The sequence below is a fragment of the Neovison vison genome, chromosome 1 (assembly GCF_020171115.1).
Source record: "Neovison vison isolate M4711 chromosome 1, ASM_NN_V1, whole genome shotgun sequence".
NCBI lineage: Eukaryota > Metazoa > Chordata > Mammalia > Carnivora > Mustelidae > Neogale > Neogale vison.
In genome coordinates this window covers 65,414,054-65,440,389 of record NC_058091.1, presented here as the reverse complement: position 1 = coordinate 65,440,389, position 26,336 = coordinate 65,414,054, and the positions used below count along the sequence as shown (strand labels likewise).

Genomic DNA, 26,336 nt, shown 5'->3' with positions numbered 1-26,336 from the left:
TGTGGTGAGTATGGAAAACTGCAGCCTGAAGGGTTTTTTCCTCGGAGTTTCTGGCTATATTATCCTGCCTGACTTTACCCATCCTTGTACGAGATGCCTTAAATACTTCCTGGAATAAGGCAAAATCTAAATAAATAAGTAAACAAATGTATACTACGGGTAGCGTTGCCTAGGGGTTAAAAACGTGAAGACCATCTGCTTCGGTTCATACACCAGCTCTGCCGCTTAGAGGCTGTGAAAACTTGGGGCGGGGGATAGGGTGGTTACTTAGGCTCTACACCTAACTCCTCAGGATTAAAGGAGTTAATACATGGAAAACACTAAGAACAGGAGCTGATCTGTGGTGAGGCCTCTAAAAATGAGAGCCACTGCCGTCACTGAGAAGGTACATCACAGCCCACTTCCCGGTACAGGGTAACAGAAATCTCAGGACCCCACGGGTCACCTCCCCACTGGGTCCAACCCAAGACCACATCTCCCAGGGAAGAATATTAGCACAGAGCGCGGAAACGGAAATGACAGCCAAGTTGAGTTAGGATCATATATCTTTCCGCTGCAGCAGGTAAGTCACAGAATGTTAATGTGAGTCTTGGACCTCGGGCACACTCCCATTTAGCTTCCTCGTTTTCCAGTAGAGGAGCCTGGGGCCCAGACAAGTGAGAAGGCGGTTCTCCTGGCACGTGTCCAGCCCTCCTCCCGTGAGTCCCCCAATCAACAAGATGGAATAACTGCTTAATGCTTCTGCGTCCCTATAAACAGAGCAATTTCCATGAAAAGGCCGAAGCTATGGCTGAGCAGCCACAGGTAACCCACGGAAACCTGGAGGACAAGAAGGCAATCGTTCTTTTTAAAATGCAAGTATTTCCTTGAAGAGGGGTGTAAGGGCTAAGCTGGCAGAAAGATGAAGAAGCAAAAAGCACGGGGAATTCTTGGCAAGCAGAAACCCCCTGAGCCGACTGCAATGGGCGGGAGGGGGGGAGGGTTCTGCTCCATTCTCGGAGCAAACGTGTCCTGTAACGGATTGGGGGCGCCCCTGGGATCTGTCTCAGAATGACAACCCTCTGTGGCAATTGCCCTAGGCGGAAGAAGGCCGCTTTGTCGAGGCCCTGCCCCCTCGCCCAGCGTGTGGTCAGTGTCAAAGTAGAAAGACGCAGCACCCTCGGATCCCCGGGAGACCGCTCGGACTGGCTTCCCCAGCTCAGACTGGCTTCCCCAGCTTCGGCGCTCCGGGTGGGATCTGCCGGGCCCTCCTGGAGACGCGGCGCTCCTAGGCTTTTCCGGCACCTGCTCCTGCCTCGTCAGTTGTGGGGGCTTAACACCCAGACCGACTTCCCCACATGGATCTCCTAAGGAGTCCGCATCCCGGAGAAGCCCCTTGCAACTGCCTTTTTCTGATACAAAAATCTTCCCCTTCATTCCCCTGCCCGGTGTCGTTTTTGTTTTCAGTTCGAATCAAATCCAACTGCATACTCAACCTCTCCGATCTAAGGCCGGTCTGCATTTAACATCCAGCCAAACCTGCTTAAAAATCCTCTTACCCCATTGCTATCATATAAATGGCCGCATCTCCCCCAACCTAATTCCTATGTAAATTTCATAATGAAAGCACAAATATATTCTCGTTGCAAAAGTCAGGCCCTTGGATACCCTTTCCCCATAAATGGTCCCATGCCTTTTGACTTGCCCCCATGTTGGGGCACATCCCTGGGAACCCCCTCCCCTCACTGCCTCGACAACCCCCACTGTACTTGTAGGCGTGACTCAGCTAGTCAAGATTCTGACCTTTAACTTCCTGTGGTCTCCATTATAAAACCAATGCTCGTTTTTCAGTTTTCATATTTGTATCCTTGCTCAAACACCTTAGTTTATAGCGATTAACTAGCAGCGCGTTAGGTTGAAGGAATCTGAGGAAGCGGAGAGAGGGACTCCTCTAGGGCAATCGGGAGAAGACGTGTTTCAGAGTCGGGAAATTAAGCTATCATTTCTAGAGCTTCTCGGAAAGTTTCGGCATTCAGAGCACGTTTAAGCAAGTTTAAGATAAACCAAATATGATTTTATAAATAACATTTGGTGTTAGATTGTGCGCGCACAGGCTCATGAAGGCCCACACGGAATCCCCAAGACTCAGGAGCTGCACAGGCGCCAGGGACCCGAGCGTGGGCCCCTCGGGAACCTTCCTGAAGAACTTGGAGGAATGTGATCACATCTCCCAGAGCACCAGAAATCGTGTTTCTAAACGGAGGGGAGTCCAAGGCCAATTCAATCCCCATGTGTCCCGGTACTGAAATGAGCTCTGGGCAGGCAGGAAATTCTAATATAGAACAGGAAAGCCCGCAGGCCCCCATAAAATCAACCTGAAGTCTATCAAGAAATGCTTTACCTGGCAGAGGATGGCACCTTCCAAAGCTTTCTAACCTGGTTGTTAAGGAGGGATTCTTCATTATACACCCGAATAAGGAAACTATCGAATTGAAAATGCAATATTCCTTTGTGGATTAAAAAGTAGTGGAGGAGAAGGGGCACCTGAGTGGCTCAGTGAGTTAAGCCTCTGCCTTCAACTCAGGTCACGATCTCAGCGTTTTGGGATCAAGCCCCGCATCGGCTCTCTGCACAGCAAGGAGCCTGCTTCCCTCTCTCTCTGCCTACTTGTGATCTGTCAAATAAATAAATAAAATCTTTAAAAAAAAAAAAAAAAGTAGTGGAGGAGAAAAGGCAGGGTGGGGATAGACAAGAGGGGCAGAACAACAGCAAGAACAGAGCTGATAACCAGATAAGTGTCAGAAACTACACAGAAGGAATAAGAGCCGGGTAGCAAAGCTACACTGCTGCACGTGCTGTGTCATTATGCATGTTTGGGGCTGCAAGTAGTGGAAAACCCAGAAGGCCTGTTTCTTATTTCTCTCTCTCTCTCAAGTAGCAAGAAGTCCGCAGATAGGGTGCCTGGGTGGCTCAGTGGGTTAAGCCTCTGCCTTCAGCTCAGGTCATAATCTCAGGGTCCTGGGATCAAGTCCCACATCGGGCTCTCTGCTCAGTGGGGAGCCTGCTTCTCCCCCCCCCCCCGTGTGCCTCTCTGCCTACATGTGATTTCTGTGTGTGTAAATTAAATAAAATATTAAAAAAAAAAAAAAAGTCCACAGATAGTTCTGGACTTCTCCACAGTTCTTTGACATCAGGGTTCACATCTCTGATCCAAAGCCTGTTCCTCATGGTCACAAGATAGCTGCCGGATGGCCACTCCTAACTGGAAAGCGACTGGGGAGAAAAGGATTGGAAAAGAAGGCGAGCCAAGCAATCAGTTCTCTAGCACAGCAAGAAAACCATGGGCTGTTACGAGAGGGATAGAGTCTGGCAAACTGGGTGGGTGCTGAGTCCATTCAAAAGGAACCTAAGTTCGCTGGCTGTCCTAGAGGCTGAAGAATCTAGGGAACATGTAAATTTCCACACATTTGTATATGGACCAAGAGGGACAAAATATATATTCCAACCCTATGTGTGTGTTTCATCTGTATTACCCAAGGTACTCTCCCTACAGAACTGTACCCCCCCGCCAAAAATAAATAAATAAATAAATAAAACTTACGAAGCAGAAAGGAGAAAACATGAATTTGATTTGCTACAAAAAATAACCAAGTTCAAAAAACACATTTACAAAAGTGAAGAGTATAAATGGAAACAAGAGAAAAGAAAATAAAACCATAGCCATTCATATTTGTGTAGAAGTAGGCAAAACTTATCAAAAAGATTCTTTAAGTATTTCTACTTCCAACAATCAAAATCAATTTCTAAGAATAATTTTTGATCACCTTGGGAAGGATTTTTAGAAGACTCAATCTGTATGATGCAAACTTTAACCTTTTATTTACTTAAAGAGTGAGCACAAGCAGGAGGAGTGGCAAGCAGAGGGAGAAGTGGGCTCCCCACCAAGCAAGGAGCCCGATGAAAGATTCAGTTCCAGGACCCCAGGACCATGATCCGAGCCGAAGGCAGATGCTTGACTGACTGAGCCACCCAGGCATCCCCAAACTTTAACAATTCTAATGAAAAAATACTTTGTATTCTTTGAAAATCTCTAAGTCCCTCCAGACCAAGTAAACCAGATCACTACCAATTTTTAAAAAGACTCAAAAACTCTTAAATTAGGAAATCATAATTGTTTTAAGAAATTTTTTTTTAAATATTTTATTTACTTGACAGAGAGAGAGAGATCACAAGTAGGCAGAGAAAGAGGAGGAAGCAGGCTCTCTGCTGAGCAGGGAGCCAGATGTGGGGCTCAATCTCAGGACCTTGAGATCATGACCCAAGCCGAAGGCAGAGGCTTTAACCCACTGAGCCACCCAGGTACCCCAAGAAATTATTTTTAAGGGGCACCTGGGTGGCTCAGTTGGGATCTGGCTTATCCCTCTCCCTCTGCCTACTGCTCTATTTGTGCTCTGTCAAATAAATAAAATCTTTTTTTAAAAAAATTGTTTTAAAACATCCAAATATGTTATCATTGGCTGAGTACTACAATATATTGTTTCTTAATCCATGAGCATGATTTCTGTTACCCTCTAGTGAGACCCTACTGCTCTCCAATGAGACACCTTAAGTCATTTACTACTTGGCTTTTAGGATGATCTTATGTATCCGTGTAGAATACGAATGTACACGCAAAGAGAAATCCATACACCTATTGCCAGTGGCCAGTTAACTGCTGGATCTTCCAAGAACAGAGACAGGTGTTCTTAAGAGTCAACCCTCTTCAGAGCCTTGCTTGACTATATCCCAGTGCACACATTTCATTCAACTTCATTGACAGAAGAGATCCTCGCCCGTGAGGGAAAGACTGGCTGGCATACTTCCGCAATCTTTCCTTGCCGGTGTAGACTCAGCTCATACTGTTCACGCCTTGGTCACCATCTCTTGCATTGGTCCATTCTTCCTTTAGTTCACTCTCCTGACTGTGAGATGTGGCACCCAAATGGAAGAAAAGCAAAAGGTTCACCCAGAAAGTATTGTCACATAGACGAATGTTAACAACCAAACGACCGCTTGAGGTTTAATTCAACCAACAATTGACAGGGATCTGGGACTGGGCTGTGAGTCCGGCACTGTGCCCCTAGCCGAGGACAGAGAGCAAGACTGGGTTCCCCCCCAACTACAGCTTGAGTCCCCGTGTGTCCTGCCCTAAGCTTGGTGCCTTAAAATATACAAAAAGAGATGATTCCTTCTCTGAGGTGGTGGTTGGCAATAAAATGCTGAAGAGTGAGCAGTGAGACAACCCCGTAATCAATCCCTCATTCACCCACCGTCACTGGAAGTGTGTCCCACACAAGTGACTCGCATATGTGACTGAAGGTTTTCAGACACCCTACATGTTAATAAACCAAGCTCCAGTCTCTGCTGTGCCAGTTAGATGAAGGGTTACACCTAGATTACTTTGGCACTCTGAGGATTATTTCCTCAGGGAGAGACAGGTAATACTATCTTAGTTTTAGTTCTATTTATTTTTAGGACGATGCTGTGAGGATCAAATGAGGTGAGCAAAAAAGTACTCCCAAGTTAGACATTTCTACACAAATGCTAAACATTAATTTTTAGGAACATTTGTGCCTTATGATTGTAATAATTCTAAAGTACACTATACTTTTTTGCCTTCTTAGAGTTAAGATGTCGCCCTCGACCCACAAGGACGACAAGAGGCCCCGGTTCAGATGTATCTTCTCTCTATTTCCGTAAGTCTATACACTTATATATGTTTACATGACCAATCAGCAAGCAGGGTGACCAATAAGGGGCTAAGCAATGGGGAGAGCCAATGAGAGTCCTGTTACTATGCTGATTAAATTTGAAACAGCCAATGACTATGTCCTTCTTTAGGCGAGCTTCACCAGAATGTTCCTTGTTTACTTGCAGCGTATTTTGCTGGCAGTGAGCCAAGCGCCATCCTGTAATGGCGGGGATTTTCCTGGCCGGAGGCGTTCCCCGATATTAAGAATTTCCAGAGTTGACATGATTAATGTCAGAGATGGCACTCGCACACCGAGTAACTCAGAGACATGAGTGGGGCCATTTCTCCTGCTCTGATCCATGCCGGGAGCCAAGAAACGTCACTGAAGAGAATTACGATCCCAGCTACTTTTTAAAAAGCACTGTTAACATTCTATTTAACTAAATAACCTAGTCTTTATAGTTGAGAAAAATACTGGGAGTATCCATGTTAACTCCACTGAGGGAATCTGTCACCATTCTCTGGTCTCTTCAAGTTTCAGACACCTTGTCCCAACTGCAGACAGTGACATCAAGTTAGCACCTGTCAGGAGAAACCTTGACAGACTCATGCAAAAGTATTTTTCAAATCGAGTGTTTTATTTAAAAAAACTTCATAGTAAGCCAAAAAGCTAAAAGGAATGTGTGAAATGGAACAGAAACCACAGAAACAGACGCGGTACCAGCCAACAACCGCATGGCCCATTCTGTGCAAGTACTTCAAGAGAACCTGAAGGCGAAGATGTATCATGAATGACACACTTAAGAAAAATTAAAACACTAACTTTACGTTATTATAGCTCACTCTTTGAAGTTTCTGGACTAGAAAACGGAGAAGATTCCCAAGACCTATTTTCTTTCTCAAAGGAATCATCTTCTTGGAATGCAAACTTCTGCTTAAGTGCATGGGATATTAAAGACACTGGATCCCAATGTGAATCTTGTCTTTTCCTCTTCTGAATGGGTTTACCTCCAGGTGACCTATTTAAAAAAAAAAAATGTTTTTTAATTAAAGCCTTGTGTAATGTAGCTCCTTAATGACAACTACACCAGAAATATAAGCATAATACATTACAACCTAATGATTCTTCAAGATTGAAAATTTTCGCCAAAGAACAAGGAATCTGGAAGGCACAATGAATTAGGAATCAGAAATCCAAGAAACTATGGTTTCTTCTGGTGGGTGGGACTCCACCACAATCTTGCTGGGACCTGAGATTATCAAATATCTCACTGTGCTAAAGATCTTTATTTTTAATTTTCTCATTTTCCAGTGGAAAATTTAAAGAAATATTTAAGAACTTTCGAAGGGGACTAACTGAATTCATGAAGAGAAAGCTATTGGGCCAATCATTCATTCAGTCTTCACTCAATGCCTACTACTACACCAGATTCCATTTTATGCTTTGAGAGTACAGCCATATCCTACTCCCATGGAATATGCTGGTGACAGGAAATCATCAACAAACAAGTGAGATCACTGCAGACAGCAATGCATTCTATGAATAAAATTAAGTAGGTAATGTGACAGTGACTGGGACAATAGCACCTTAGACGAGATGACCAGGAAAAGCTTCTTTAAGGAGATGGCGTCCTTTCTATAAATGACCCCAAGTCAGCGTTAGTGTAAACATGCAGTGGAGGCATATGTGAGAAAAAAGAAAAACAGTTACAGCTGGAACGCAGAGAGTGACATGAGAAATAGGTCATGAGGTCAGAGACAAAAGCAACGGCTGGACCCTGGGCGTACTGAGAGGCCACAGCAAGGAGTCTGGATTATATTCTAAGCATGATGGAAAACCATCAAAGGGTTTTAAGCAGGGAATGGCCAGACTGAACTTCAAGTTTTATTTATTTTGTTTGTTTTTAAAGATTTTATTTTGAAGTAATCTCTACACTCAGCATGGGGATTGAACTTACAACCCCAAGATTAAGAGTCACATGCTCCAACTGAGCCAGCCAAATGGCCCTGGACTTCAATTTTTAAAGGATCACCCTGATTACTCTATGGAGAAAAGGTAAGAAGGCAAGAACACAGAGAGGCCAATTAGGAGGCTATTGCAGAAGTCCAAGTTAGAGATGGTGGCTTAGATTGGGGGTGGCAGTTAGATCATGAGGGTACACACATTTGAACTGTATGCTGATAGAAAGGAAATGGGAAGGAAAGGAAAAGGATGATTCTAGATGTCTGGACTGAACAGACACCTGGGTGATGAACAACTGGGTGATGGTGTTGCCATTTACTGAGATGCAAAAACTTGGGAAAGAACAGGTTTTCAAGGTGGAGGAAGAGGACAGGTAGGAAGGAAGAGTTCTGTTTTGAACACATGAAGCCTGAGACATCTATGAGACAAGCAAATGATGTCAGGCAGGCATTTCATCAAGTAGGCATGGAATATAGAGGAGAAAATCAGGGATAGAAAAAGAAATGTGAATGTAATTAGCATATCAATGGTATACATAGCCACAGGACTCTGTGAGATCACCAAAGGAAACAATGTGGATATAGAGAGAAGGGGACTGAGGTCTGAGCCTTGCACATGCCAACATAGTCACTAGGCCAAGAAGCAAGATTAAGCAAAGGAATAAGGCATGGCCAGTGAAGTAAGAGGAAAACCAAGTGTGATTTCCCTGAAGCCAAAGGAAGACAGTGTTCCAAGCAGGAGGGAACCACACACTGTATAAATACTGCCAAGATATCAGGTAAGAGGAACACTAAGAACTAACCATTGTATTTAGCAAGGGAGTCACTGGTGACCTTGATAAACAGAAGTTGTCAGTGGAGTGATGGGGACAGACCATATTACAGAAGGTAGAAGGCGGCAGTGAGAAAAGCAAACAAACTATTGACAACAAGAATTTATACCATAAAGAGGAGCACAGAAACAAATAATACCAAGGATATACGTGTTTTGAAGATGGGAAACAGTCAAGTACAAGGAGAATAAAGTAAAGAAGAAAACTTTGATGATATAGAAGACAGAAGGGATAATTTTAAGTAAAATCCTTGAGAAGATGAGAGAGAAGGGGAACCAGTGACCCAAGGGAGAGCCTGGACATGAACAATGATACTTTATGCACAGTAACAAGATAGAAGGCAGAGAACATGAATAATGACTTTGTAAATGTAAAGAAGGGGGAAGTCTCATCTGATTATGGAGTAATGTATAATGCAAGGTTAGCTGTAGAAAAATGAGATACTGGGGGTGGAGGGTAGAGTCTATTGGCCTCCTTGCTGTGTCTCCACTGATGGTAGTAGTCAGAGCACAGTCTGACACTAACTGGGCCCAGTAGGCCCTCTTGCTGGAACAAGTGTGCCCATCCTAGCCACAATATTTTTCTCTGTACCAGGTGCTTCACAAATGATCAAATCATAACCTCATTAATAATGAAATGATGTAGCTTTCCTAACACTATTATATAGAAAATGTATTTATTTTCTCACAAAAAACCTCAATGAGGGATTTCCAAATGAACATGGCAGATCTCTGTGAAATCCTACTAAAATGACAGTAAAGAAATGAAAAGGACACAATACCCACAAAGACAAAGAAATTATGAGAGAGTGCGTAAGAACCACAACAAAACATTGAAAGCTGGAAAGCTGATGATAGCAAAGATAATGGGGGTTGAGCTGCCTTCCTGAAAACAAGGACTGAGGAGAAGTCTACACACTGAATGAAAGGTAAACTCAAGACTGAGTCCACAAGTGCCCAGCATAAGAAATTCAAAAAGGAACTCTTCAGGGCATGGCATCATGAAATTCCCAAACACCAGGACTAAAGAGAAGATCTTAAATGTTTCAAGAATAAAGAAACAGGCTGCATACATGGTACCAGGAATGAGAATGACATCAGCTTCTCAGTAGGAACACTGGAAGCTAGAAATCAATGGAACGACATCTTCAAAATTCTGCAGAAAAATGATTTTCTGCCACTGTATACCCAGCCAAACTAGCAATGAACTGTGAGAATAAAATAGTAACATTTTCAGAATGCAAAGTCTTAAAATAGTCTCCCTTTTTATAGATCCTTTCTCAGGAAGGTATGGGAAGATAGGACACCCCAGAAATGGGTAAGGCAACACAAGTGAAAGGGTACAGAATGCCCATGATGATGGCCAAGGAAATTCTCAACATGGCAAAAACACAGCAGGCTTGCAGGAACCAGAGATTGGAGCAGGACAGAGGGCTCCTACCAGGGAATTTATTTTAAAAAGAAAAAGAGAAAGAAATTCAGAGAGACATTAACTACAATAGAAAATAAAATTATTCAACAAACAAAACGTAACTATAGCAAAGGAAATGGCTTACCTGTGACTGTTTACTGTTATAAAGATGTAAATTCTGAATACTGATTTAAGTAAAGCCTATGGATTTAATTACATTGGGAAGATGGAACAAGAGGAGTATTTGTGTACATGTTAGAGGACAGGATGGCTGGGAGAACATACTCTTGAGTTTTAACAAAGGGAAATACAGTTAAAGTATCAAGAAATAGCAAAGGAAGTATGTTGTTTAAAAAATACAGATAAGACACTAGAAGGAAGAGTAAAAAAACTGGAAAAGAATTCTTTCTGGGAGAGGTGTTTGGAGTAAAGAGGAATAAGAGAGAAGACTTGTCTGTATGTACTTTAATACAGTAAGTCACTAAAACATGAACAGAACTTGGTTCATTTCTCAAGTTATGGTAACATACCTTTCAATAGCACGAAGTTTAACCTTATTCATGTCCTTTAGTACATCCAACATGTTTGGAACATCTTTATTTTCCTGGTTTTTTGAATGACTGTAATTGGTCTTACTGTCAGCCAGGTGCTGTTTTTTCATTTCATTTGCAGAGTTATCTGAGTCACACATATTATTAGATCCTGACTGTGTGAGAGGAGAACAGGTCGGCTGTGGAGAAAAAAGCTGAGGGGGCAGTGGAGGAAGAGGAGGAGGAGGAGGAAAAAGCATTGAACTTGAAAATGGATCTGGCTGGGCACTCAGTTCAGTAGTCCCTGGTGATGGTCTTTGTCCCAAACCACGAGGCTCATCATTCAAGTCAAAGAAGCCTAAAAACAAAGTAACATACCACATAACTAATTAGAACCAAAGCAGGAAAAATTTCTATAATGTTACTGAAATAATGATAGGGTGGCCAGGAAAGAGAAGGAATCCCATCTGCTTAGTAATTTTGATAAGAGTCAAACCAAAAAATAAATTTATTTTTAAACCAATTAGGATTGTCTGTGTAGGCCTATAAAGGGAGGAAGGGTGAGAATGCATTTTAAAAAGAAAAATATAAAGTTCTTTCTCAGGAATTAACATACAATCTGAATTTCATCATCTATTTTTTAAAAAGCTAAAATATAATTAACAATTTGTAGTTAGAAATACTCAGACTGGTACATTATGATGACACTGTAGAAACAAACCATTTTCTAGGCAAGAGCCTAGGATAGGTACAGAGTACTGTACTTTCACAACAGACTTGCTCCCTAAAGACTGTGTTCTTAACATGACTGGTTTAAAAAATGTATGTGTGCATCTCACTTTAATTGCTATTATATAGTATTTATATATTATAAATATACAACACTATATGAACATTTCATGTTGTATATGAATTATACACGTGTGTATATATTACAAAGCAAGGCACATCTCTAAACATGGAGAAAAGGATCATCTGAAATACACTATTCAACGTGAATTTGGTGGAAGGATAGCAGCAATAACTTCAAGCTACAAATACATGCTCTTCTTTCAAATTAATATGTCCTTCCTCATAAATTTCAATGCTTTTCTGAAGAGGTAGAAAAGCTTCCTTCAATCTTCAGCAGTATAGCTGGAGCCGATACCAGCCCCCTCACTACAAACGTGCCTTAACTTACTTTAAATAAACTCCCACGCCTAGTAATTGCACATCCCCAGCAGCCCGTGGACAGGAATTGCTAGCCCCGCCCCATCGGACTGAAACAAACCCCATGTGACTCACCCACATGCCTACTGGCTTTCAATTCCCGCCTTCCCACGATGGCAGCAATCTGGGTGCGAAGAAAAGTCAGCTCCTCTTCAAGGGCAGTTATCTTTTTAAATGCAGCTTCACCTACAGTCCCGTCACTTCTCATTCGTTTACTCTGTCTGAGAACAGGTGAAAATGGATTTCAAACTGGTTGAAAAGAATGGGAAAATTCCATTTTCTCCTCTTCTTCATGTTTCCATATACTATTTCTGTGCATAGAAGGAAAAAGTACACAATGACATAATAGAGGGAGGGAGAGAGAGTGAGAAATGGAGGGAAACTTTCCTGGAGCAATAAATTCTTTGAGTCAAAGAGGAATAAAGACACATAAAAAATAGGGAAGTTCCCTTTATCCCGTGATTGTCTCTAGACTGACTGAGGACAAGGACAACTTCTTATGTAACTCTGTATTTTCAATATCTGGAACACAACGGTTATAGGTAACCAAAAGTGGTAAGTGAATGAAGTCTTGCTCTTAGACTGTAAAACAAAAATAATTACCCTGTAACTGTTCCACCTATTAGATTTAAATACAGTACAGATTGATTTATTTAGAAATAATGTTGATTTACTTAGAAATTCTACATATTCTGAATATAAGGTACTGAAGGGCCTAATTTAATATTCAGCATTATGTTAGGGGTAAGTTTGTGGTATTCTGTTTTAAAATAGATAAACCAGTTTGATGCATAATAAATTTAGCCAGAATATTTGAATAATTGACCCTTATTGTGCTGACAGCCTATATCTGAACATATTAACAAATGTTAACACAACAGTAACACATCCTAAATTTTGAAATATTTTTAACATCATTGCCTGGTACACAGTAAATACTAAATACCTTTTGGTTAAATATATAATAGTATGTAGTGTAGGAAACAGCTTTCTCCTAAAAATGGACATACTGATTCTGACATTCTTTTAATATTATTCTTTCCTAATCCTGCATTAAGAGAAATGGGAAAAATGAAATAAATCCTTATTAGGAAGACACAGGGCAGTAAAGACAGACAAAAGGCTCAATTAGTATGATCAAACTTCAACACATGCAAGAACTCAGATTACAGCCCATACCCATTTTCCAAAGTATATCAAATTACCGAAATCGGAGATAACTGGCTTCTTCATCATTTGCCACACACAGAGTATCAGCAAAAGATGGAACTACAGATCCACAGTTACCAGAGTCTACAGAGTTCAACAGTGGGATCAACTAAAGGAAAAAAAAGTGAAAAAAAAAAAAAAAGTCAGAGCTCTGCAGGGGTCTGGGGCGGGGGGGGGGGGTGGAAGGGAAGACACCATGTAATGCCCATGGAAATTACATAAATTAAAAATACAAGAGTGAAAAGGAAAAAGAATATTCAATACCAAACATGCATCTGTTAGCAAGAAACAACATGTTATTCTGAAGTCTAAATAACAAAATGTTATTCTGAAGTCTAAACATGTAGCAATATATCTCTACCCTGGTTAATATAATCTATCATGAAACACAAACTAGAAGAATAAAATAAGCTATTCCGGTGTTCCTTTGTACCTTCCCAACTCTGAATGTAATTACTCAAAGAAGTAAAAACAAAAACATACAACAAATGACTTGTTTCCACGAATAAACTGAAGGGTTTTGGCTTACAAGAAACCTTTCTTCTTTTGTTCTACTCTGACTCTATTACCAAGGTTATTTTAGACATAGTACTTAAACAATGCCTATTGACAGACTTACCTCAAAATTAGGCCTGGGACAAGGTTCTAGAGGAAGAATTTTCCCAATAATACGAACAATACTCCGAGCTGATCCATAGTCTTTATTTTCTCTAATCTGCAAAACCTATTTATACAGTGTTTGAAAAGTACTCTGTTAAAGCATGTTTATATCTTTGAAGAAAAGCAGATGTAAATGCACTAACACTTGTTTAAAAAAAGATACATAATGGTATACTCAAAGTATTTTCTTCAAAGAATTAAACTTTATTCATATTTGTCTTTAAAAAAAAAAAAAAAAAAAAGGATGGTAGTTAACCTATATACTATTCCAGGAAGAACGGTCTTTCTGATAATGGCAAAATACCTTTGGGAAGGTATTTCATTCAGAAAAACTGCCTCCCCTCTTTCCAGCTAAACATATCTTCTGGCCCAATCAAAAATCAACAATTTTGAGTTTCTCGAGCATCAGCCAGTACAGAGTATACTCATGTAATTCCCTTTAAAGGTGAGATCCTTTTTAGAGGTATAAATAAATCCTCTTTAGGGAAACAAATGTAGATAACTTTAAAAATTCTTTACTTACAATGCAATATATCAGCTAGAAGTCAGTTCTTAAAAAGATGACAAGAAATGAAATGTAATTCATTTACTGTAATTCATCTACTGTAATTCAAATACCATCTATCTGTTGCTTTGGGCTTTCCAGACTGTATAAACTACTCCCTCAGGAAGCGCCCCCAAAACAGGACATAACATTTAGCAGATTTCAACACAAAGAAAGCACTTTCTCTTTTTAAAAACCAATAAAACTTGGACTTTTCGTTTTTCCTCAGATCCTATAATAAGGACAAAGTTTATTACAAGCAACAGATATAGGTAGCATCCTAACAGCATCTTCTTGGAAATATCCAATAAGCAGATGGATATAAAGTTCTGGAACTTGGGAAAAAACATCTGGGATTTAGACGGATTTGGGAATCATCAGCAGACAGAATACATGATAGGTAAAAATCGAAGCCATTTGACTAGTTGAAAAGAACTAGGGCTAGAGTGGAAGACCCGGAATCCATTGGCACACTGGATGCCATCCCTCCGCTTTGAAGTAGTAAGAGTTCTGAATGTATCCGATCATATCCAAACACTTGAGTCTAAGATTAAATACTGATGCCACCAATTCTGCCAGCTCAGTCTACATAAAGTCCTCCAGGAATTCTGTATTCATTCTCCACTCAACCATAAAGGTCCTCTGCCACTTAGCCCTGTTTATCCAACTGAATTACCTACTCACTCTTCATTAACAAGGACACAAGCTCTTTTGAGTTAACAGCCATTTTCCTCATTGTCTCAAAGACAAGCCAATATTATCCTAACTGCCAAGCACTCATCCATGTGCCCAGAGGGCCCAGCTCTATCTCAAGCCCTGGAACCAGCTTTTTGTACATCTCTTCTAATGCCAGATTCACATTCCTCATTCACATTTGATTCTCTCTGCTCTCAGGAGCTTCCTAGGCTCTGAATTCCGAAACTAGTTCCAAGGAGTACCATACAATAGGACACCTAACTACATATAACTTCATTTCATTTGCAGTTTTCTCTTTACTTCATTAGATTGTAAAGTCTTGGCAGGCAAAGACATGTTTGTGTTGGTTTTCAGTCCTACAGGGTGGTAGTTCTTAACCATAGGTATACTAGAATCACCTTGGAAGATGGGTTCCAAAAGAAATAAAACACAAACCACATTTGTAAAATAAATTTTCCAGTAGCTATATCTGAAAAGGTAGAAAGAGGTGAGATTAATTTTCTTAGTATATTTTATTTAACTCAATATGTATATATTATCATTTCAACATGTAATCAATATTTTTTAAATAATGGCATTATTTTATATTCCTCTTTTCATACCAAGTCTTCCAAATCCATTGCATATTTCACACCTATCAGAGATCTCAATTCAGACATTTCAAGTGCTTGAAGATGACATCTGGCCAGTGGCTACCATATTGACTAACACAAACTGGAGTATACTGATCCTGGACCTAGTAACACTAGAATCCCTGCCAGCCTGAGCAATTATATTTAAAGTGTTCTATAGGCCACTCACAAGCACTGTTCCCAAGAACCACAGGTCTGGATGTTTTGCTACAGTGAGGGCTACTCACTGTACATAAGTAGCCACCCAACTCTTGGTTAACTCGGATGGTACCTTCATGTCTCACTCTCCAAGTTCCATTCTGACAAATTCCTGTTCTTCTCTCTCATCCCTTCATTGCCATCCTCATCATTCTGATGCTTTCTTCTCCTTTTCCTACTCCTGATCCAGCACCCTCATGTTGACTTCACTGGTGTGACTTTCCTACCAACCAGAGAATTTTAATTGTTTCAGTGATATGCTTACTACCAATCATGAACTACCCCAACAACTCTTAGCCGGAGAAAAGAAATCACAGAACAGCAATATTCAGAAAGACTACAAATCCAAGCTGACTTCAGCTGAGTATTCTGCACCCGCTTCAGAACATGTCTTGTTGTCTACCGTGTTGCCCAAAGCAATCCCTAGTCTCTGCAATCTACAATGTCACCTTTTCTGTCAGTAGCCTTGACTTTGCTCTTAACTGAGAAAACTGAGAACTCCAAGGTGACAAACCTCAATTTTCATTTCTCTACATTCAAAACCTCTCCACCATCTCTCAATTTTTTCCTACTCGACTGCCCATCTTTTTTCCAAGGCTTATATATTTATATTCCTTTTTTTTTTAACTCTTTTTTTTTTTTGCCTGATAGCCTTTTTTTTTTTTTAAGATTTTTATTTATTTATTTGACAGACAGAGATCACAAGTAGGCAGAGATGCAGGAAGAGAGAGAGGAAGAAGCAGGCTCCCTGCTGAGCAGAGAGCCTGATGTGGGGCTTGATCCCAAGACCCTGAGATCATGACCTGAGCCGAAGGCAGAGGCTTTAACCCACTGAGCCACCCACGCGCCCTTATATTTATATTCCTTATCCAACTACCTTCTCAAGGGCACTGCTCAATCACTCACTATTTCATTTGAATCTTAAAATATTTCCTGGCTGTGAGGTTCTTCCTCAATGCTTGCAAACATTAAGTTATCTCTAACATCAATTTGATGGTCGCTCTTGATCTCTTTTCACAAACTTTTCAAAAGAAGGTGCTGATGCCACCTTCCTTCTTCAGTCATTCTTCAAAATACAAGGCAGCTACCACTCTCCACCTACAGAAACCCTTAAAGACATCAATAATCTAATGATGAGCAAATCTTTTACTCAAGCTGCCATTATCTTTGATCCCACTATTTCTGAAATTCAAAAATGCATCAATAACATCCAACAACATCTTCCATTCTGTCAAAGTCCATGAATTCAAATATCATAAGAATGCAGATAACCTTAAATCTGAATCTCTTTTTCCTACATTCTAGAACCACTTATCTATCTGCAGGATATTTGTATTTATATAATCCAACAGCACATCTGGCTCACCTTATCTCCCTACTCAAACTAGTTCCTCATACTGAATTGCCCATTTATAATATTTATAATATAATAATTGCCTATTTGTAATTTATAACCAGTCTTCAACTTTTGTTTAAAATCTTTAAAGTATCCTGGACTATTACTCTTTCTAATTCACAACAAATAGCAACACTTTGCCAATTCTGTAAACCCAACTATTCTTTCTTATATTCAATCTTGTACTATAGTCTGTATATGTTTCTTATTCCTCATATTTTATTTTAAACATCATGAATACCAGAACCATGTATTGCTACTCTGTTATTGTCTTACATGTAGTAATGCTCCCTAAGTAGAGAAAATTGGATTTGCTTATAATTCTCAGATCTAAGTCATCCTCTCTCAAGATTTATGCTGAATTTGTTGAGCTATAACTTGCCTTATATATCCAAATACCAAAATTAAATTACCTTAAATAAAACCACTAGCTAGTTAAAAATATATTTTATCTATGAAAGCAAAAATATATTTTGCTGCATTTGCACCTTTTGCTGGCATTTGACCTATCCAGTAAATAAGGTCCTAATATTCTTATCCTTTTTTAAGTAAACTCTACCTCCAATGTGGGGCTCAGACTCACAACCCGGAGATCAAGAGCCGCATACTCTACCAACTGAGCCAGCCGGTACCCCTAATCTTATACCCCTTTTAACTCAAACTACCAAAGGTATATTATTGCAAACTCACCTTCGTTATACCTGAAAAGAAGCAACAATTTTGCCTTAAATGTTTAAATATAGATCATTTTCAAAATAAGACCCAACAACAAATACAACAGTGTCATTCAAATCAATTAAAAGATATTTACCTGGTCTATGGGAACACCAAAATATTCCAGCATTTCTCTTAAGATATTCAATATGAGTGACATTGAGGAGACAAATACATAAGCGAATTCAAGGAAACATTATCGTTTCTTGATACCTTCAGGAAAAATAATTTAGAAAATATTACTCTCGACAAAAAGAACCAAGAAACAAAAAAAGAATGCCACAAAACTGTATTAAGTAACCTGGAGGAATCCTTTCGTTTCACATTACACCATCAGCTAATTCTTTTGGCCAGCAGTATTTTGAAGGAGAAAGTTAAAGAGAAAGAGAGGAATGGAGAAGTGGGGATGAGCTCGTAAAGGAAACTTCAATCTATCAGTTAAATTTCCATTGAAAGTTCATAGGATGTTTAAGCCTTCATTAATAAATATCAACCAACAATGGATTGGACACCTGGCAGGGAAGGCTTTAGGTTAGCTGCGACGGCGAAGTCTGCGCTGTCGGGAAGCTGAGCTGAGCTCAGGCGACCCTTGAAAGAAAGCAGGCAGAGGGCCGACTCCAAGCTTTCCTAAATGAACAGCGGCTCTGTCTCACAAACGAATCGGGGTACCATCCATCCTCCTCATTTTAAGCTAAGGAATATGAACCCCAGATATACGATTTATTCACCCAGTAACAGACCGAGACTAGCGCCCCGTCGTGTCACTCGCTTTGGCCGCAAGCCTCCGCAGAGGCTCTCCAACCCAGCTTGGTCGCCTTGCTCACCCTCCTCCCAAGTCGAACCTCCGAGCAACCACCGGAACATCAAGCTGCCTCGAATCCGCAGTCTGCGAAGCTCGTGGTGCACCCGTCCTGGTACAGGAGCGCTCGGACGACGACCCAAGTCGGCCCGCGCGGCACAGTTTGCAGGCCACAGACAGTAACGACGGCCCCCCACCGACCCGGGACTGGGCACTGGAATCCCCTCGCTCAGTCCTATTCCCTCCTGCGTTCCCCCCCACCCTGCGGCTCGCTCCCAGGACTGGCGCCACTTCCGCCTTCCTGGACAAAAATCAAACTCCGCGGGCCAAACTCGTGCCGGATATCATTGGACAAGGCTAAAGACCGCTGCTTGGGATTGGCTGCGGAATGACGTCAGGTCAGGTACGGTTATTTGACCCGGCCGCTGGTATTTTTTCCAGCCGCTTCTTCTAGGGGGCGGACCTTCCGCGAGTCAACCAATAGAAGCCTATAGACAACTGGTGGGCGGGGGCGCGCGGAGATGGTGACGCACGTGCAAAACGTGTCTTCAGGTTCCTCCGGGTTAAACTACTGGTATGTACAGTCGGGCGTTTTGGAGCCATTATGGGTTTTGGGCCAGGCCCACGAGTCAGAGTTCGTGCCAGTTCGTAGAGAAAGTGTGTCGTCCCTTTCACCGAGACCCTAAACGGGGCCGCTCTCCCAAGTACTTTTGCCGTGGAGTCGCTATTTATTGTTTGACCATTTCATTCAGCGAACATTAAGTTTTTGGGACTCGCAGAAGCTAAACACAGTGCTCGAGGGGTATGTAGCTTTGTTGTACTTAGAACGTTCACTAAATAAACGCCGCTGGTTATCTAGGCTACCAGATACCGGCTGGACGTTAACCTGGCCTAGCCGATAATACTTAAGTGAGGACCAAGTCTTATCAGATGATACCCAGTTTTTTAAAAATTTCTGATCGGGGATTACTGACTTCCTTTTTTCCCTATTTCAGGTAAGGATGCACTGCTTACCGACTTCTATTTTAAAAAGCTGGGGGAGAGGGTATTTTTAAACGAATTTCTCTATGACCCACATTTATTCAATACTGAAAGTCTGTTAATGTTGCCGGGCACTATTCCAAGCATGGGGAACATAATAACGAGCAATACCGGTTACGTTTCTTGCCCTGCTGGAGATTACATTCTAGTCAAGATTTTTTTTTTTTTTAATAGCATCTCTCTCCACTCTTTATCACCCACATACATTCTTGCTCCTCCTATCGCCAAACTAGAATGTAAACACAAGAATAGGTTCTTTGTTTTGACCCACACGGTTTCTGTAGTGCTTTAGAAGAGTGCCTAGTATATGGGGTGGGCGCGGGTCTGGTTGTCTGGCATTTGCAACTCTTCATCTCATGGGAATTATAAATTCGGGCTCCTCCTTGGGCGTAGAGCTAACTTAAAAAAATAAAAAATATTTAGCATGCCTAGTATATATAATGGGCAATCAATACTTGTTGAATAAAATAACCGGATATGGGATCAGAGGGAACTGACAACAGAAATGACTTGTAATTAAGTAATTGGCAGACTATCCCAACAGTCCAAACTAGAAATCATGTAAGTAGGGGCAGAAGGCGGCTGTTGGACAACGTAAAAGTAGAAGGCAAACAGATCAGCAACCCTACACGGAATCAGCAAGTCACAATTTTCTCAAGTTCCTTGTCTTTTCCTTTTGTGGATCTTGTAACCTCCTCTTTCCACAGCACCCAATAGGTCCAGATAACGTTACCAGCCGCAAAAACTGCCTTCACCCTTCACTATTAAGAGAGCTTCACATTCAACTGATTCAGGTAGCAAGCTGGGCCCGGGTCAAATGCTACACTCTCCATGAATGCTTTGCTGACAACTTAATCCTAACATTTCAATAATCTTTCCTTCATTTTATGTTTACTAAGCATTCATACATACTCCTTCTTGATTACCTTTAGTGAGATTTGACACTAATATTTCCCACTTGCTCACATTTACATGAAATTATTTCCTTGGCCATTTAGAATGATGCAAGACTCAGGAAAGCTTAACTTTGGTTACATTTTCTGTTGCTTTTGAGTAGTGTTCAGAAATATGGTGGCTTGCTTTGTAGGATTTTCCTGGTTGTGTTCCCCTCCCCCAGTTTGACCTAGACCCTCTCCTCTTGTCTCTATCCTACTCAATGATTCCACTTTCCATACTTTCTTCAGTATGGGGGTCCGGTAAAGGGGAGTTTTGTCCTGACAGGTCTGTTTTGAGAGTTCACTAGGGTAAAAGTGCTCGAGTCTCTCCAGTCCTTACTGTGGATACCTTGCATTCACAAGGGAGGACAAATGTTCAAGTTTCAGTTGACTAATTTGAGATTCTGCTTTTCTCAAGTCTTTCAGAAGCTACCTCGAGTCTTCCTTCTATTCACACAGAAATCAGCACCAGGCAGATGGGTGGTTTTCCCCATCTGCTATTTGGAGATTCTACACCTAGCTTAATTGCAAATGCTGTTCAGAGGTATTTGGTCTTGCGATCCCAATGTGTTTTTCCATTTTCCTGTACTACTAATACAACATAGTTAAGCATCATGCTATGTTCTGGATCCCCAACACCAAGAATGTTTTATTCATCTTAACACCCAATGCCAGCCATACTTTTTCACTGAATAAATGAAAGAGAGGCTGAGGGCCGGTTTGGACAAAGGCTAAAAAGATGTGTATACTCAGTCTTGCCCACTGCCCAGCAGAACCCCATTAGCCTGTGCCACAAGTCTAAGTTTCTGGTGATAGGTGAATTCAAATTACTGTAATTATCTTAAGTACTGGGACAGAATACAAGTCCCCGTTCTATCAAAGTAGGAAATCTCCTCTCCAACGTTAACCAGAGAGTTCATGTGATCTTCAGATTGTGTTGTACCCACCCAGAAAGTTCATTTAAATACTACATTTCTTTTTCTTTTTTTTTTTAAGATTTTATTTATTTGATAAAGACAGAGCAAGAGAGCCAACACAAGCAGGGGTAGTGGGAGAGGGAGAAGCAGGTTTCCCACTGAGCAGGGAGCCCAATGCGGGGCTCCATCCCAGGACTCTGGGATCATGACCTGAGCTGAAGGCAGACACTTAACGACTGAGCCACCCAGGCGCCTCTAAATACTACATTTCAAGAAGAAAAATACTTTGGCCCTTTTTCCTTCTACTTCTGCCTATGCTTGAAGCCTCTCAGGGGTAGTACCAAAGCAGTACACTTTAAACCAACCAGTGCTATTTTAAAAATTACACCCCTTTTAAAATTGATTAAACCTTTATAATTATTTATTCAAAAATCTTAAATATTGAGAGCAATTAAGACCAAGATTTTCCTTGATATTAAAATACTTCAAAAATAAAAAAATAAAAAAATAAAATACTTCAAATTAACTCTCCTGAAAATGGCATCTTATCTTTCTGACAACAGATAAAACAGTTAAGACCCAACTGTATTTCAATGTCTACTATATATCTATAATAATATCTTCACGATAAATTGCTACTTGTAGTGACATATTAAAATTATAAAATCTAAGTTAAATGTTTATGGTCTAAAAGCAGGATTTCTTTTTATTTGAACCTTTAAATAATTTAAAAGAAAATCTAGGTTATGCTCAAAGGTCTTGTGTGTCTACAACTACTCATTCTATTTTTGAACAAAAATAGTTTACTACAGCTAGACCTATCTAGAAGTATAAAAGCGAACTGCTGCTTGATTTTTTTGGTTCCATTTTTTTTAGAAGATTCATAGGACTTCAGATTCTGTAATGTTTCCTGATACAATCATATGTTCACAAGTAGGTATTGCCTTGACTCTTGTCAATCACTTAAAAAGAGTTGGTTAAAACCTAGAACACAGAAAAAATAGTTAAAGGATGCCCTTCCAGTCTTATTCCATTTCTGGATCACCCACACAGTCAGCTATACATCAGTGCTGTTTGCATTTAGTCCTTCTCATTTTTAGCAATAATTAACTCATAATTTTCAATACTGTCAATGGCCCTAATAGGAATAAAAACATTCTATATTATAAAAATTCCAAGTAACTGATTTGGACTGCCTTACAGCTAATAACAAGTTATTTGCCATCCAAAAATTTGACATAAAGAGTATACCCTAAGTCTTAAAAAACAATCTAAATTTAAATTCATTCCTATCACAACACTGAAAGAAATGTAGCAATATGCAGTACTTCTTTTTATTTATCACTGGTAACTTCACTTGATAACATACAATTTAACAAAGGAAGCATCTGAGAGTAAAAGGTAACTGTTAATCTTGAATTAAGTAATCCAGAGAACTAGGAAAAAAGTTTTAGATTCAGGCAGCACAGATCTCCTGACAAACAGATCCAGATTCTCCATACTTCTATAAGCAGAAAACTTGCTTTTCACAAGCTAGCTAGCTACTCTACTTGCCAGGGGACCTGGGTGGCTCAGTAGGTTAAGGTTAAGCATCTGAATCTTGATTTCCGCTCAAGCAGATCTCACCCAGTGCTCAGTGGGGAGTCTGCGTGAGATTCTCTCCCCCTCTGCCCCGCCCTCCAACTCCTGCACATGCACGCATGCATGCTCTCTCTCAAATAAATCTTTAAGGAAAAAAACCCTAGTTGTCAAATATCAGCTCATCAAGTCAGTAACAGTCTGTGTACCTATGGTTCGAGGTTCTGTCTCCTCTAAAGATGGAACATGTTAAAATGATGAGGCAGGACAAAGTAATATAAAATGTGCTTCCTGTTCCTATAGAATTTGAATTTGCCTCTATTTCCTCTTTTAAGGGAAAGCCCTTTAAATACTTGAGGACTGCTATCAAGGACCCATCCCGGTCATCATTGCTCTATACTACAGTAAACATACCTTCTCCATCAAGAACCCATCTCAGTTACCATTTCTCTACAGTAAACATTCCTTTTCCAACTTATTCACAGGACACTGTTAGACCTCAAGCTCCTAGTTTCCCTTCCTTTAAACATATTATTTACTCTTAAAAACATGGTAATCCAAAACAACACAAAAGTGACATGAGGCATGTATAAAAAGATTAATGATCTAACTTCTGTTCACGACAATCTGAAATCTCTTCCATTCAGCATATTTTAAAGCAACTTAGACTGCACTAGGTTTTAGCGACAGCCATAAAATAAATTGGCTGATCCCAATCAAACCTCTCTACTTACACTAGTGTATCATGCTTTCACTATACATTCAAGGAGCGTTTACTTCATGTATGTATGGCATGTAGTATGTCTGGCATACACAATGCACAATGTGCAAAACTAAACATTTATTCTGGGAAAGGAAGACATTTAAATGGAATGAGTTGCTAGCCTAAAAGAATGTGCTACATTCAATGAGCACAAAAAAAAACCTTGGATTTTTTGCTAGCATGCAAGATTTTAAGATAGGTAAGTGAACAAGGAGTGAGTGGGTAGGGCACAAAGGCAAAAAAACAGCTCAAGTTGTTCACCTTAACTAAGTTTAGGCAATGGGAAGACATGAAGGTTTTTAACTTAAAAATGACAATTTTAAAACTGAAAAACATCCCTTTAGATGGCAACTAATGGATAAAATTTAAGGGTCAAAGAGTACAATTAGGATTCTACTGCAGCAGCTGAGTTATCTTTACTACAGTATTACAGGGGTTAAAAGCGGGTAATGCTGATTTTGAAATCTGAGTATCGCCAACAAATGTATGCATAGACTATAAGCATATACTGACAGTAACCAGTGTTAAATAAATTTGTGGTGTTTTATTGTAACTTTCTTTTCATGCTTATATTTGATGATGATATTCAATTTCTTTCAAAAAACTTCAATTTCTTTCAAAAAATTCTTTCAAAAAAAGTGTACTTAACATTCCCCTCAAGGCAGCTTCAGAAGTACCCTAATAAAAAGTTGAGTTTTCCCTTGTTGGTACATTATTATATGACCCTCCACAGTCAAGGGCCAGATAAGGTAGCAAACAATTACTCAGGAAGATGAGAATGGTATTCTTTTTCTGTGGCTTTACACATTCCATGAAATTCGCCAATTACTGTGCCAGTACCAAGAAGTTACCATTGCCAAATACACAGGTCATACTGTGAACAGAAGTCCTTCCAAGTCACCTAATTTTGAGGTGTACTTACTTATCATCTACTTTTACTAAAAGGCATGCTCACTGGGAAGCCAAGCAACCCCAAGACATTACTAAGAAAAATCTGATTCTGATTCTTAGGAGAAAAGCATTAAAACCCACTTGTCCAACCCTCTTCTAACTTGCAAGAATCAAGATCATCTTCTGTACTTAGAGAGTACAGTAAATCAGTTCACTGTGGTAAACCATCTAAAATATCTGTAAGAAAAATATTCCTCTTATGCAGAGATCATTATAAATAGGCACATTATTTGAGATTCTTTTCCTAGTAGTGAAGTACCATCCTAATAATGCCTGTGTTCTTTTTTTAACCAGTGGGATCCATTTTTAAAGGCTAAAGAGGTAACATGATAATATAAAGAGAACTGGAAAACTTAAATATACAACTTTAGCTTTATCTGCATAGTCAACACACACTAATCATTACTGAATTTTTGAGAAACATAAGAACAGCTAACAAATCTATACAACCTCTAAGGCTCTTAAGGAAGACAATGGAATACAGCAAATTTCCACGTATTCCTGGATTCTAAGAAACTGAGTACTAACAAATCTTGTTAATTTAAAACTCATTAACATGGACTCCTAAGTTTTAATATCTACCTCAATGAACTGAACAATTAGAAATTAGACTCTGGACATTCAGATTTAACAATGGTTTCAATAATATTTGACAACCCTAAATGCACTTTAACATAGTATTCTAAAATTTTGTTAAAGGATGTATCTTGGTCTACTATTCGGAGACTAAGTCTAGTCAGATACAATCCCATGACAATACATTTTATTTCTCCAACTGCCTTCCCTATTTAGCAACTACATAAATTGAAACAGGTCTCTGCACTTCTCTGAATGCAAAAGTAATACTGTTCCATATGGAAACAAATACTTCCTAAGGGATTCCAACTAAAACCCAAAAAAGGAAAAAGTGTTCATCATCATTAGCCATCAGGGAAATTCAAATCAAAACCACATTGAGATACCCCAGTTAGAATGGCAAAAACTAACAAGACAGGAAACAACAAGCATTGGAGAAGATGTGGATGGAGAAAGGGGAACCGTCTTACACTGTTGGTGGGAATGCAAGCTGGAGCAGCCACTTTGGAAAACAATGTAGAGATTCCTTAAGAAATTAAAAATAGAGCTTCCCTATGACCCTGCAATTGCACTACTGGGTATTTACCCCAAAGACATAGATGCAGTGAAAAGAATGGCCATATGTACCCCAATGTTCATAGCAGCAATGCCACAATCACCAAACTGTGGAAAGAGCCAAGATGCCCTTCAATAGACGAATGGATAAAGAGGATATGGTTCATATATGCAATGGATTATTATGCCTCCATCAGAAAGGATGAATACCCAACTTTTGTATCAACATGGATGGGACTGAAGGAGATTATTCTGAGTGAAGTCAGTCAAGAAGGGAGAGTCAATTATCATAGGGTTTAACTTACTTGTGGAGCATAAAGAACACCATGGAGGACATTAGAAGAAAAGGCAAGTGAATTGGGGTAAATCGGAGGGGGAATGGAAGATGAGAGACTATAGACTATTGAGAAACCAACTGAGGGTTTTGGAAGGGAGTGGGGGTCGGAGGATGAGTGAGCTTGGTGGTGGGTATTAAGAAGGGAATGTAGTACATTGAGCACTGGGTATAATGCATGAAC

The 26,336-nt window shown here is 40.1% G+C and overlaps 1 protein-coding gene across 2 annotated transcripts; it reads right to left on the bottom strand.

Moving 5' to 3' along the window:
* Window positions 1–6,327: 6,327 nt before the first annotated feature.
* MTFR2 (mitochondrial fission regulator 2) lies at window positions 6,328–18,769 on the bottom strand. 2 transcript variants are annotated; one of them, XM_044248213.1, is made up of 7 exons: window positions 18,528–18,769; window positions 17,801–17,916; window positions 13,483–13,587; window positions 12,860–12,972; window positions 11,730–11,875; window positions 10,446–10,803; window positions 6,328–6,729 (listed from the first exon to the last, which is right to left on the bottom strand). In XM_044248213.1, exons 2-7 carry the CDS (start codon window positions 17,861–17,863, stop codon window positions 6,543–6,545), a joined length of 972 nt encoding a protein of 323 aa, XP_044104148.1. In that variant the 5' UTR covers window positions 17,864–17,916; window positions 18,528–18,769; the 3' UTR covers window positions 6,328–6,542. The 2 variants fall into 2 exon arrangements, with proteins under 2 accessions (XP_044104148.1, XP_044104158.1); XM_044248223.1 differs by having other exon boundaries at window positions 18,546–18,769.
* Between the last annotated feature and the right edge of the window lie 7,567 nt (window positions 18,770–26,336).

Bases quoted from the DNA above. Each gene is read 5' to 3' on its own strand.
- MTFR2 (XM_044248213.1), bottom strand. From the start codon at position 17,863: ATGTCACTCATATTGAATATCTTAAGAGAAATGCTGGAATATTTTGGT. The intron at 13,588-17,800 runs GTAAATATCTTT...CTGTATAAATAG, and splicing joins TTGGTGTTCCCATAGACCAG to GTTTTGCAGATTAGAGAAAA. The intron at 12,973-13,482 runs GTAAGTCTGTCA...TTTTTCCTTTAG, and splicing joins GTCCCAGGCCTAATTTTGAG to TTGATCCCACTGTTGAACTC.